This window comes from Lontra canadensis, unplaced genomic scaffold (genome assembly GCF_010015895.1).
Source record: "Lontra canadensis isolate GAN:19392208 unplaced genomic scaffold, GSC_riverotter_1.0 scaffold12, whole genome shotgun sequence".
NCBI lineage: Eukaryota > Metazoa > Chordata > Mammalia > Carnivora > Mustelidae > Lontra > Lontra canadensis.
The window spans coordinates 11,127,683-11,141,745 of NW_022631006.1; the positions used below are offsets into that span (position 1 = coordinate 11,127,683).

At 40.4% G+C, this 14,063-nt stretch overlaps 2 protein-coding genes across 5 annotated transcripts in view; one reads left to right on the plus strand and one right to left on the minus strand.

The window, feature by feature from the left end:
* The window catches only part of USP50 (ubiquitin specific peptidase 50), a 41,518-nt gene that overhangs the window by 26,176 nt on the left and 1,279 nt on the right, over nucleotides 1-14,063 (plus strand). For both annotated transcript variants that reach the window (XM_032856506.1, XM_032856508.1), the window contains exon 7: nucleotides 8,259-8,497. In XM_032856506.1, the coding sequence (XP_032712397.1) occupies nucleotides 8,259-8,450 (192 nt within the window). In that variant the 3' untranslated portion in view covers nucleotides 8,451-8,497. The remainder of the gene's footprint in view (nucleotides 1-8,258; nucleotides 8,498-14,063) is intronic.
* USP8 (ubiquitin specific peptidase 8) overlaps nucleotides 9,420-14,063 on the minus strand; it is a 71,506-nt gene continuing 66,862 nt past the window's right edge. For all 3 annotated transcript variants that reach the window (XM_032856505.1, XM_032856504.1, XM_032856503.1), the window contains 4 exons: nucleotides 13,588-13,824; nucleotides 12,776-12,918; nucleotides 10,427-10,559; nucleotides 9,420-10,253 (listed from right to left, as the gene is read on the minus strand). In XM_032856505.1, the coding sequence (XP_032712396.1) occupies nucleotides 10,068-10,253; nucleotides 10,427-10,559; nucleotides 12,776-12,918; nucleotides 13,588-13,824 (699 nt within the window). In that variant the 3' untranslated portion in view covers nucleotides 9,420-10,067. The remainder of the gene's footprint in view (nucleotides 10,254-10,426; nucleotides 10,560-12,775; nucleotides 12,919-13,587; nucleotides 13,825-14,063) is intronic.

Here is a 14,063-nt window from a genome sequence, read left to right on the forward strand (position 1 = left end):
GTTTGAGATTTTTCTTGTCTTTGAGGCAGGCCTGTATTACTATAAACTTCCCTCTTAGAGCTGCTTTTGCTGAATCCCAAAGATTTTGGACCATTTGTGTTTTCATGTATTTTTTTTTAAATAACTTCTTTGATTGCTTCATTGACCTATTTGTTGTTTACTATCATGTTTATTAGCCTCCCTGTTTTTTTGTGGGTTTTTTTTCCAGGTTTTTTCTTATGATTAATTTCTATTTTCATACTGTTGTGGTCTGAAAAGATGAATGGTATGGTTTCAGTCTTCTTAAATTTACTGCCACTTTTTTGTGGCCTATCATCTGTTTCAGAGAATATTCTGTATGAACTCGAATGTGTATCCTGCTGTTTTGTATGCAATGTTTGTTTATATCTGTTATGTCTGCTGGTATAAGGTTTCATTCAAAGACATGGTTTCCTTATTGATTTTTCTTCCTGGATGATCTATCCATTGATGTAAATGGGGTTTTAAGGTTCCCTACTATTATTGTATTAAGTTATCTCTTTATGTCTGTTAATATTTACTTTATATATTTAGGTACTCTAATGTTGGATGCATAGATATTTACAATTGTTATGTTCTCTTGTTGAATTGATCCCTTCCCTGTTACATAATGCCCTTCTTTGTCTCTTGTTAGTCTTTGTTGTAAAGTCTGTTTTATCTGTGATAAATATTGCTACTTTGCTTTTTTTCTTGGCACTTTCATTTGCTTGGTAAATGTTTTTCCATCTCTTCACTTTCAGTCTATAGGTGTATTGAGGTGTGAGCGGTCTCTTATAGGCAGCATGTAGATGGTTTGTGTTGTTGCTGTTTTTAATCAATTCCACCACCCTATGTACTTTGATTGGAGCACTTAGGCCATTTACATTTAATTATTGATAGGTATGCATATGTTTTCTGGTTGTTTTTGTAGTTTTGTTCTGGCCCTTTATTGTGATTGATTTTTGGGGTGTGTTATGTTTGGCTTTTTTACTCTCCAAATTTTGTGTTCTTAAAGCAGGATGTCTGTTTCCTTCCTTAGGTTAGGGAAGTTTTCTGCTATTATCTCTTCAAATAAGCTTTCTTTTCCTAAAAATAAAATCTTTAAGAAAAAAGAAATCTCTATATCCAACATGGTGTTTGAACCCACATCCCTGAGATCAGTGTTGCATGTTCTACTGACGGAGCCAGCCAGGTGCCCCTCCGCCAATATGTTTTCTGTCCCCTTGTCTTCTTCGGGATCCCTATAAGGCAAAACTTCACTCCATGTGTTCCAAAAAATACGTTAATCTATCCTCATTTTAAAGATTCTTTTGTTTAGCTTGGGTGCTTTCCGTTACCTTGTCTTCAAGATTTTTGTTATGTTCTTTTTCATCTGCTAATCTGCTGATTGCCTCTAGTATTCTTCAACTCTGTTTTAAGAGTCTCATGCTCTACCGACTGAGCTAGCTGGGCACTGACAACTCTGTGTGTGTGTGTGTGTGTGTGTGTGTGTGTGTGTGTGTGTGTGTGTTTTGTTTTGTTTTTAAATATTTTCTATTTCTTTTATTGAAGTTCTCATGAAGTTCTACTCTTCTGTCCAGCCCACTGAGCATCTTTACAACCATTATTTTTGGTTCTTTTTCATTTTGCTTAGCTTTGTTTCATTTGGTTCTTTTTCTGTGATTTCTGTCTTGTTCTTTCTTCTGGAGCATATTCCTCTGTCTCCCCTTCTCTTGACTTTCTGCATTTGCTTATATGGCTTGGGTGGAATGGCTGTTCTCCTAATCTCGAAGGAATGGTCTTGTGTTTGTTATCTGGTATGTTGACTTTGTGTGCTTGGGGACTTATGCTGGCTGGTTGGAACTGTGGATGGTGTGGGCCAAGGGTTCTGGGGCTCTTGGGGTAGTGGGAGCCGTGACAGGACAGCTAAAGCTAAAGTGAGTAGACTGTTTGGTCCCTGGTTTCTCTATACAGTGGGTGCCCTGACAGGACAGCTGAGGCTAAAGTAGGTGCAAGCCAGGGTATGCTGAGGCTCAATGCATAGAAGGCACCTTAGCAGGGTAGCTGAGGTTAAGGTGGGTGTTGTCCAGGGTGTCCCAGGGCTCTCTACAAAGATGGTGCCTTGAAGGGTGATAGGAACAGATGCAGTGTGGGCCAAGAGGCCCTGGGGCTTTTGCACAGCAGGCACCCCAGCAGGACTGCTAAAGCTGACGTGGGTGCAAGACAGGGATGCTGTGGCCCTCCATGCAGTGGGGCCCCCTTTCAGGCCAGGCAAAGCTAAAGCAGTCTTGGAGCAGTCTATGCAGGCGGTGCCTGGCAGGGCAGCAGGAGCTGAGGTGCTGTGAAGGATGGGAGGTCCCCGGGTCTCTACACAGGGGGTACCCTTGGAAAATAGCTCAAACAAAAGTGAGTGCAAGCATGGGGGCCAGGGCTGTGCACACAGAGGGCAGCTTGGCAGGGTAACTGAAGCTGGAGTGTAAGCCTAGGGTGTTTCAGGAGTCTCTGCTAGAGTCGAGGTGGGGTATAGGCACAGAAGGTGCCCTGGCAGGCCAGCTATAGTTAGAATGGGCATGGGCCAATTTCTGGTCCCTGGGACCTCCCCACACAGTGTGTCCTGGCAGGACAGCTCTGAAGTGGAAGTAGTTGCAGGCTGGGTTGTCTTAGGGCTCTTCCCACCAGTGGGAAAGCGCAGCTGAATGAGGTTCAAGCTAAAGTTTCCCAGAGTGTTCTGTGTAGGGTGTGTCTTGGCTGAGTGACCGGAACTGAGGCTGGTGTGGGCAGGAGCCTTCCAGGGTGCCTGGTGCTGTGGGCCCTGGCAGGGTGGCTGGGACAGAGATAGACAGGAGCCGGGTGCTCCCGGGGCACTCCCTGCAGGTCTGGAGTAGACATCCATTGGCAGGTTTCAGAGGGGTCTGCACCCCAGGGGCCCTGATAAGCTGCCCGAAGCTGAAGTGGTGTGGGCCTGGAGTACGCCAGTGTGCTTTGTGCCTGGGTCACTTTGGCATAAATGCTAGAACTATCGTGAGCACTGACCAGGGGGAGTCCCGGTATGCACTGGCTGTGTCCTGGTGGAACAGCTGGGGCTGGCATGGGCTAGGCCAGGGGCAAGGTGGTTAGGGTGCTTGGACTATGCACTGGTCTACGCTGTCAGGGTGGAAGGCAGCATAAATGGTGTCCAAGAGCCCCTCCCCTCGGAGAGTGTTCTGGCAGCAACCCTACTGTTCGGCAGTTTTAGGGTTCGCTCTTGTATATGCTAGTTGCTCTCTTAAAATGCTAGGTTTATTTTTTGTGCCCAAGGACAGAGGAATCTGTTCCCGGTCCCTCAGTATTCCTCTCCACAGACCCTTCATTCCTGGGTCCCCATTTCTCTTGCTGTTCCCTTTTGCTCTTCTCCTGTGGTGCAGAGGCTGTTCAGTTGGCCCTCAGGTCTTCAGGAGTTGCGCTATAAATAGATGTAATTTGGTGTATTCTGTGGAGAATGTGAAATCAGGGTCTTCCTACATCACCATCTTGGATCAGATCTCCCCTGGCTGAATTTTTTATGCTGGCCTTTTTTTTTTTTTTTTTTAAGATTTTATTTATTCACTTGACCAGAGAGACACAGCGAGAAAGGGAACACAAGCAGGGGGAGTGGGAGAGGGAGAAGTAGGCTTCCCACAGAGCAGGGAGCCTGATGCGGGGCTTGATCCTCAGACCCTGGGATCATGTACTGAGCCAAAGGCAGATGCTTTAGGATGGAGCTACCCAGGTGCCCCTTATGCTGGCTTTTAAGGGCAAGGATTCAGTTTCCGATTTCCTATTTCAGGCTCTCCTAGAATTAAGTCTCACTGATTATTTTGAAGCTCCCAAAGTAAATCCCCATTGGTTTTCAAAGCCGAATGTTAGGAACTTATCTTCCCAGGGCAGGTCCCCAGTGCTAAGGGTGCCTGGTGTGGGGTCTGATCCTCTCCCTTCTCTGTGCTCGTGGTGTCCCTCCTATTTGTGGTTAGTCCTACCAGGGGTAGGTTGTCTCCATACCTCCTACCCTTTTTGATGTGTGGCCTTCCCTGTAGATAAACAGTGGAGGGTCTCTTCTTGCTGTCTTCAGCTCATTTTCAGAGCTCATTGTAAAGATGGAGCAGGTATCTCATTGTGTCTGTGGGTCAAGGTGAGCTTGGGATCCTCCCAATCCACCATCTTCTCTGACTCCATTTAATGTTGGCTTTATATATCCGGTTGCTCCTCTACTGGGTACATAGACATTGACAATTAGGTCTTCTTATTGATTTAATCTCTTATTAGGTAAAGTCCTTCCTTGTCTCTCATTATATCCTTTGTTTCAAAGTCCACTTTGTCTGATGCAGGTATTGCCACCCCAGCGTTTTTTGTTTGCTTTTACATGGAATATCTTTCTCCATCCTTTTTTTTTTTAAATTTTTTATTTTTTTTATTTTTTAGGTAATCTCTACAGCCAACACGGGGCTCAAACCTAGCCCGGACACCAAGAGTCACACACCACCCTGACTGAGCCAGCCAGGGCCTCATTCTGTGTCTTCAGGTCTGAGGAGAGACTCTCAATGGGCAGCATGGAGACGGGGCTTGTTTTTCATGCGTTCAGTCCTGCTGTCCTTTATCTCGCTCCTACGTGCATTTACATTTGAAGTGCCGATAGGTACTTATTGCTAGTTTGTTCACTGCTGTTTTTGTAGTTCCTCTCTATTCCTTTCTTCTTCTCTTGCCCTCTGACTTTATTCAGTGTTATGCTTGGACTCCTTTATTTTTTGTGTATTCTAAGTTTTTGGTCTGTGGTGAGCAGAGGTTCCTGTGTAACGTCCTGCAACAGTCTGTGTTAAGTTTGATGGTTAAGTTTGAACACATTCTAAAAGCACATTTTATTCCCTCCTCCAAGTTTTATGTAATATCCATGACCTATTTTACATCCTTTTTTCTATTCCTTGAGCAACTTATGTAGATATAATTTATACTAATTTTGTGTTTTTATACTAGCTTAGTGATCTATTACCTTTCCTGTGTGTTTGCTTTTTTACCTGTGAAAAATTTTCCTTTCATAATTTTCTTCTAGTTTATGGCCTTTTCTTTTTCACTTAAATTTAAAGTCTCTAACCTTGCTTGTAAGGACGGTTTAGTGGGGATGAACTCCTTTCACCTTTGTTTGGGGAAATTCTCTCAGGAACTTGCCTGGCATCTTCATGCAGAGGCTCAGCTTCTGTCACGCCCCGGTGTTTAGTATGCGCTCTGCCAGGCACCCAGCTCCCGTCCAGTTCTGAGTGATGACCTTGCTGGGTGGAGTACCCTTCACTGCAGGTTTTTTCCTTTCAGTATTTTGAGGATATCAGGACAATCCCTTCTGGCCTGTAAAGTTTCTGCAGAAATGTGTACTGTCCTTTCTTTCTGGTAGTTTTCAAGATTTTTCTTTGCTTTTGTTGTTCTGCAGTAATATTTTTATTTACCCCTCGTGTTCATCGTATTTCCCAAATTTGAAGATTCATGACTTTGATTAATGGTTTCCAATCATCATTTTAACATGGTCTTGCTCCTGTAATACAGTTTTCTTTTACTACTAGGCATACACTGAATCTTCTTATTCAATTTTCCATCACTACTGCGTTCAGGGTAATCTCCTTAGCTTCATTTTTATAGTTTATTCAGTCTCTCCAGTTCTATGTACTATTTGATTTCTATACCAACATTTTTATACTGAATTATGAAGTATTTTTCATTTTTGGAAGTTCTCTAGCTTTTTGTTAGCTTCCTTAAGTGTCTATCACTTTATTTTTATTATTTTTTTAAGATTTCATTCATTTATTTGACAGAGAGTGAGCACAAGCAGGGAGAGCTACTGGCAGAGGGAAAGGGAGAAGCAGGCTCCCCGCTGAGCAGGGAGGCCGATTCGGGTCTCCATCCCAGGACCCTGGGGTCATGACCTGAGCCAAAGGCAGATTAACCTACTGAGCCACCCAGGTGCCCCTGTCTATCACTTTAAACATGCTTTTTTGGTAGTCTCTGTTTGGTAAATCCATTATGTAGTCCTCGGGAGGGGGAGTTAATCGTGCTCTTTATTGCCTTCTGACTCTTACTCACGGAGGGCTGTTTCCATGTGTGTTCTGTAATTCTGAACCATGAGTGGAACATCACTGGTTTTTGTATGTGTGGATCTCGTACAGCCTGAATTAAAGCACACCTATCTGGAAACAGAATGTGATTCTCTTTTCTTTTGCCAAGTGCCACTTAAATAATTCTCAATATAATGCACAAAATAAATTCACAGGCTTCTGAGGCCATGCAGGTAGTATAATTTTGAATCTCAAGTAAGTCTGTGCCCACAAATTCTAGGAATGACGGACTCTCTGCACCAAGAGCATAAGCGAAGACAAGTACAGTTTATCCTTTACTGAGGGTGAGTGTCCGTAAGAATCCTGGCTATGCGTGTGGCTCTCAGTCCAACGCCCCCGCTTGCAGAAACCTAAGACTTCACGTCCTGTGCGTGTGTAACCTTTGAAACACAGGCACCCTGGTTCCAGAAACTAGGAATGGTCTTTACACCCAGGCAGTCATGGCATCAACCAAATATGTGGCTCTTTTATTTCCTGTTGTCGGCCCTGGGGATTACTCTCACCATAAACTCTTTCAATACCGTCATGGATTTCAAAGGGTGTTTACCAAGTTTATCCAACTTCCCTTAGTTTTGTAACTAAGGCTTTCACACTGTCTTCCATAACTGTTAGAAATTCAAGTGTAGAAAGATGTCGTATCTTCGATTATGTAAAAAAATTTTTTTGACATTAAGTTATCCAAACTGGATGTAACACTCCAGCTGTGATCAGTTTGATCCGATCTGAACAATACTTCGTCTTTTGGACACTACATATCCACCAGATGTCTTTTTCTCAAATTATATCACACTCTCATGGGCACCATTTTATAAATAAGGAAGCTAAAGCATATCAGCTTAAGGTCACAGGGCAAGGACCAGGACTAGAGCTTGGATCTTTTAGGTGTCAGCTTTGGGATATTTCTGTAACCTGTAATGTGAGAGGTAGGGAAGATGAAGGTCTAAGGGAACATTTTTAAGTACCTCCTACATGCTAGTTCTGTAATATCAAAGATACCTGATAACTGCTGTGTGAGACATGTCTTACTACCCCATTTTCATAGGTGGGGAAATTAAAGCTCAGAAAGTTTAAGTAATTTCCTTAAGGTCATTTATAGTATTAGACCTGAATTTACAGTCAGAACTGACTATAAAAATCCATCTTCTGGGATGCCAGGGTGGCTCTGGTGGTTAAGCGTCTGCCTGCTTCTCCCTTTCCTTGCAGCAGCTGCCCGCTGCTTGTTCTCTCTCCCTCTGAGAAATAAAACCTTTAAAACAAAAAATCCATCTTTTCCCCTCTATACCAGGGGTCAGCAAACTTACTCTGTAAAAGGCCAGATAGTAAATATTTTAGGCTTCATGGGCCACATGGTCTCTCTTACAACTACACAGCTTTACCATTGTAGTGTGAAAGCAGCCACTGAGAAACCTAAAATGAAGAGGATGGCTGTGTTCCCATAAAACTTTATTTACTGAAATTTGAGTTTTATATAATTTTCATGTCACAAAATATTTTTTCAACCAAACAAAACATGAAATGCATTCTTAACTCACGGGCCACGCGAAAACAGGCCGCATTTGGCCCATGGGCAACTGGTCTGTTACCCCTGCTCTTCACCCTCCACCTTCTGCGAAGTGGGGCTCTGCGGTGTCTGTTTCACACATTCCTTTACTGGGTGAAAGACATGGGGAAGGGAATGGAACAGGTTCTTCTTCGGACGTTCCATGACTGAGGGGGTGTTGCTGCCCAAGTTCCTCATGCAGTTGTTTGTCTTTTTTTCATGTCTCTCCTTAGCCTATCTTCAAAATTAAACTGTGCGCTCACTTAGGAAAGAGAACGCTGTTCTTATTTTACAATTTCCTTTAGTCTTTAACAGTCTGGTCTAGTAGGTGCTCAGTACTCAATGATAAATATTCGATGCCGCCAAACACTATTGTATTTTCATTCACAAGAGTCTCCTTCACAGACTCATTCACAGACTCTTTACATAGTCAATGGCCCAACTTATAAGCAGTTCGATGAATGAAAAGTAACACAGCAGTCAGGCCATATGTAGGATTTAACAATATTACCACTACCTTTTAATTTAGTGTAAGGGACAATTATGAAGAATATTCTTGGCCCTACTGTTTTGTTTCAGTAGAGTTATTTGCATGTGAATATTAAGTCTGACATTACTTCTTCCCCTAGAACCACTTCGGTGACCTGGATGGTGGCCATTACACTGCTTTCTGCAAGAACTCAGTGACCCAGGCCTGGTATAGCTTTGATGACACACGAGTCAGTGAGATTCCAGATACTTCAGTTCAAACTGCTACAGCCTATCTCCTGTTCTACAGCTGCCAGCCCTTTTCTATACCTGTAACAAAATGCAAGAGCTAGGAAAAAGGGTATTTCCTGGAAACTGCAAAACAAGCGATCAGAAACTGGTACTTAAGTTTTGCTTTGTCATTAAACTCTTGCAACTTATTTGCATCACTGGCATTTTTAAGTCTTTCTGGTATATCATGTGCCCTTTTACATAATAAGGCTCTACGACAGACAGGTCTGGGCTTACTGAAAAAGGCAGCATGAAAATGATGAAATGCTACTCGATGGGGGCCTTCAAAGCACCGCAAATTATGTATAAATTTCAGGTTTCAAAACTCGATGTTTATTTAGGTGAAATTTTTTATCCTAGAGTATCTCAATTATATATATCCAACAAATTATTTTCTAAAGAGACTTCATGGAGCTAAACCAAAGTAAGTTTTGTTCAAGTGGCTCTGTGACCTTAAGAAATTAATCAGACCACTTAGTCAAGAACTCTAATCAGTCTCTTGAAAGGCTGCCAGCCTCACAATTCAAAACCCATCCCTTCATCCTTTCCCAGACAGTCCACCAGTAGGGACATCTTTCAGAAGCACCTTTTACAATCTTATTTTTATACGGAGAGTTTTTATTTCATCTATAGCAACTGCGTCCCTGAGGTAAATCATAAATTCTATCTCTTTGAATACATCATTTTGTAAAGATGTGGTTCTTAATGTAGTTCACTTTGCAGTCATGCTGACTCCTGACTTTCTATTTTAACTCTGACTTTCAACCCTGAGAATCCCAAGTGCTATATGCAGTTTTGGATCAAATTGAAGGCAGAGTAAAGTCCGGTCCTAATGCAACAGTATAGGTGAACTAAACATTCAGTCAATACAGTAGGATAAAGTGTGTGTGTGTGTGTGTGTGTGTGTGTGTGTGTGTGTCTAAAATGGTTTGCTAATATAAAATTAAAGACAGAACACTTACAGGGTTTTAAATTATTTTTCTCATTAAGATTTTAATGTAGCTGTAAATGAAAATTCTCATTTTAAAAAATTAAAGAAAAGTTTCCATTTATTTTTTTTAGAATAAAGATTTAGTGCACAAATACAGCCCAAAGCCAACAAAAAAATAGCTTTGCCCTGTCATTTCCCTAAGAAAGCACTGCAGTTACTCAGAATAGGCCAAAAGAAAAACAAACAATCCTCTGAGTTCTAGGCTTCACAAAAAGACCACATATTATATTATGTACATTGATTTGATGTGCAAGTGTGCAATAAATATATACACATACATTCCTATCTGCTTTACATCATTCTAGAGTATTCATAGATCAAGCTGGGATTTAGAAATGTGAAAAGGCCATAACAGTGAAAAGGAAAATAAAGATATAATGGTTTTTAGAATAGAATGCTATAGAATAATAATGCTTAGCTAGTTAAGTACTTTAACTTTGGAGCAAACTATAAAGGTTTTGAAATAAATGGTACCTGTAAGGAGTGCTTACTGCGATACTTGTTAAATATTATTAGTCAGTTTTTCGATAATAGCACTGACCTAAAATATATGGTGATAGTAACACCGCCCTCACTGTCCTAGAATTCCTCTACAGGACCAGCTACAGCTATCCAGTATCTTTGTAAGTATATCAAGAGTGGTGTTGCGCAGCTTCTTAAAAGACATCTAGCTTAAACCTACTTCTCTTTATGTGGCTACGTCAGTTGCTCGTGGTCCCAATGAAGTATAAAAGAGGATATAAGCTGCCGAAGACTTCACAGAAGAAACCGAGATATCGGAAACTTCGTGATCATCGAATTTAAACCACCGCTGTCTTGCTGCATTTTTACAATAGGCGGTATAGTGGCCTCCATCCAGCCCACCGTAGTGATTCTGTGCCAAAAGAGGTTGAAAATCAGTTTGAATTATTCAGAATATGTTGATAATTTCAATTTAAAGCTTTGTTCTTAAAAAAAGCTTCGTTCTTTTCCTAGGAAGTAAGGAACCACTTGAACCTCTTCTTTGTAAGCAAAATATGAAAATATTAAGTTCGACAAGATACTTACTGAGACAGAAAACAAATTATATTTCTTCAAATTGTTCTTTGGACCAATAACATACTGTGACAAGTCAAGATTTTCTAGTGGGAAGTCCACAGAGGTCTGTAATTTTTGTTTCCACCTGCCATCATAGGAAAAACTGCAGAGCAAAACATGACAGCAATTATACCAACAGACCAAAAATCTCAGAAGGACTCTTAATTCATTCTTTAACATTCTAGATTTTTAGCTAGGACCATAAACCATTTCAAACACACTCGGAATTTCAGTAGTGGAAGGACCTGTAAAGACGTGTGGCTTCATTTCTACTTTACAAACGAGAAAACTGAGGCATACAGATATGAAATGACTTGCCCTAAGTCAAATAGCTAAGGGGAGTAAAGACAGAGTCCTACTCCTACCTTGGTCCCTTGATCCCTAAGCCTTTGGGTCTACAAAGGCAACATACTATGATGTCCCATGTTTATAATGCTAGTCACTACACAAGTAAAAAAGAAAGACTGAGGAGAGCAACTCTACATTTAAGATGGTACTACTGGGGACACTGGAGCTGGAAACTGCAAGCCCGCAGACTACACAGGACTCCCTGCTTCTCAAAAGTTGGTGTGACACTGCTTTGTTTTACAAAACAATTGGATTAGTACCTGTTTTTACAAACCAAAAGAAATCTAAAGAGGCTTTCTGCCTTTAAGAAAAAAGGGGAAAAGCTCAGCAGCCTGTGTTTTGCAATACGCTGGTGGGGGCAGGAGACACCCTGCCAAGCAGCGGGAGTGGCACCACCAAGCTCCTGCCTGGAATATTCGGCATCAAGATGCCGCAGCTCTGAACTGTTGGCATCTTGACTTACTCTGTACATCTGTTTGCAAGATATGTCCTACAAAAAGCCCAAGAGAAGGTTATTTTGGGGGTCTGGAAATGTTCAAAGAGTTTCCATATAAATTAATAGTAACCGCTTCTTTGCTTTTTGCCATTTTGGCTTACGAAAGATTTCACAGGAATACGCTTTCTGCATAGCAGGGGAAAACTGTAATGCCATTCCACTGTCCTGACTTACTCAAAACGCCAAAATACTGGTATGTTATAATATTACATATAATAATATATATTATTACAATATTAATATTGAGTTAATTTTTTTTAAAGATTTTATTTATTTATTTGACAGACAGAGATCACAAGTAGGCAGAGAGGCAGGCAGAGAGAGAGGAGGAAGCAGGCTCCCTGCTGAGCAGAGAGCCCGATGTGGGGCTCGATCCCAGGACCCTGAGATCATGACCTGAGCCGAAGGCAGTGGCTTAACCCACTGAGCCACCCAGGCGCCCCTTGAGTTAATTTTCAAACTGAATTCTGAACCATTTATATTTTTAGATATTCTGCAAAGAATATGCGTCATTAAAAATTTTAAATAATGTTTCTCTATACCTCTACAATCCTCAAGAGAAAAACTGATGTAAGCTTTTGTTAGAAAATTTACATGAGGAATTTGAACACATCAATGCTGAAATGATCATATCTGCCAAAGAATCTTCAGTAATACAAAATGAAACAAATAATAATAGAAATGCTTTCTTTGAAACAAAAATTACAGCTCTCAATAAAAAGATGAAACTTAACAGTTTTTAAAAATAATGACTCATAGTTCTCACTCCATGGATAGACTATATATTAAAGACAAAAAAAAATCCAAAAGACTGAGACATGTTTTACAACTCTACACTCTTCATCCTTCTATTAGGTTTTTCTCACAGGCTGGAAAAATCTGGACAAAAAGGTCTGCACCCAACAATGGCATCTTTAACATCTTTAAGACTACATTTTAAAAACATCCTGTATTTCAGGGGCACCTAGGTTAAGCGCCTGACTCTTCATTTCAACTCAGGGTCATGAGGTTGAGCCCCACCTTGGGCTCCATGCTGATGGGGGAGTCTGAGACTCTCAAACTTCTCAAGACCTTCCCTCTGCAGGTGCATGCTTGCTCTAAAATAAATCTTTGAAAGAGTCTGTATTTCATTTTCAGCACATGATTAAATCTTTTTTAGTTTAGTGTTTGATAAATTTTATTGGCTATTTTCATTTGATGTTTTATAATGTAAAATTCTACATTTGAAATGCAGTAATTTCATTTATTAAAAATTGAAATTAAAAAAACTGAAATTACATGAAAGAGTCATGTTAACATTTTGTGCTGTTATTGTAAACACTAAGGTAAGGAACAAGAGTCTCCTCATTTCTGCCTTATTTCCCTAACGAGATAATTTTCCTTTGTAATGCATCCTTAGCAGGCAGTACAACAAAATTACTCGAAGGATTTAGAATTCCTTCATCTAATATTATAGAAAAATTTGTTTCCTTTACCGTTTCAGATGCACTAAAAGCACAGGTGGCAGTTTCCAGATTTCTATCTTTTTTAAAGAATCCCGTCGAGTTCTGCAATGACTGCAATAAAACCGATTGTTATCTGTGAGCTTCTCTTCTTTGGAAAATAATCTAAGGCAATCCTGGAGGCAAAAACAAGTAGTAGTTACTCATTAATTAATTTCTTCACAGTATCACTCGGCATCTAGTCAAGAAATTACTCTGCGGGCAGGACAGATCCAAGAGTGAACAAAGAAAACAGTCCCCTCATAAAGGTTTGGACCTAGTGGGGAACCCCGAGGGAAGAGCCTACAGTAGGGAGAGTGCAGTGCGTGGTGAGTGCTGCCTGTGGTAAGGGAAGCAGTCCTGCGTGTCTGCCCTCTACCTGATGCCTCAGGAAGTCTGGCTGGAAGAAAGGACATTCTCGAGAAAGCAAACACAAACTTATCAACAAGCTAGCTAAATTCCGCTAGTGTGGGGAAAAGAGCTATTTATTTGATCCCCAGGTAGAACAAATTCTTATAAAAGTGAACCTAAATTAGAATCAATATACAATTTTCAAACTTCTTCAAAGTGTAAAGTTTAAAAACCATCAATTCTAAAAGAATATTTAATAGGAAAATACCTTTTAAAAAGGAGAACTTTAAAAAAAAATCTTTTAAATTTTTTTAATCAGACATAATTAAAATTTATGTGAGTTTTACCTATAAAACGTTTATGTAAAGAGTAAAGAGCAGAAATTGCTGAATAAAGTATATGTTTGTATGCATATAAACAGCATTTATTCAACAATCATTTTCCCTCAAGCTTACCTGTAATGTACATTTACTTGTAGAAGCTAAGGGTAGAGACAAATACATGAAGGCCTCAAATGTCCTAGACTTTTTGTGACAGGTGAGGCACTGTACCGTGGATTTAAACTGGCCCTGAAAAAGTGCGACAATGATAGATTCATTGAGCTGCTTGTGTTTCTGCCAAGCATGCTCTGCAGCTTTAAAGTCATCAAGATGATCATTATTTTCTTCTTTATGTCTCTTCCGATTATCAGCCTGGAAATAAGGGTTAATATTAAAATTTATATTACTATCTCAAAGTCAACATTTAAATACAAAATTGAAAGACTATATGGCATATACTTTGCAGATTTAAATATTTCTGCCTCCTTTCATGAAGAAGTTCTAATCTCATTAAGTACTACAAAAAATTCTAGCTAAAAACCCTCCCTGCAACCCTACTGTATCAGCAAATATTTTACATACTTATTTGAGTGTGTGTGAAAGAGAGGGAG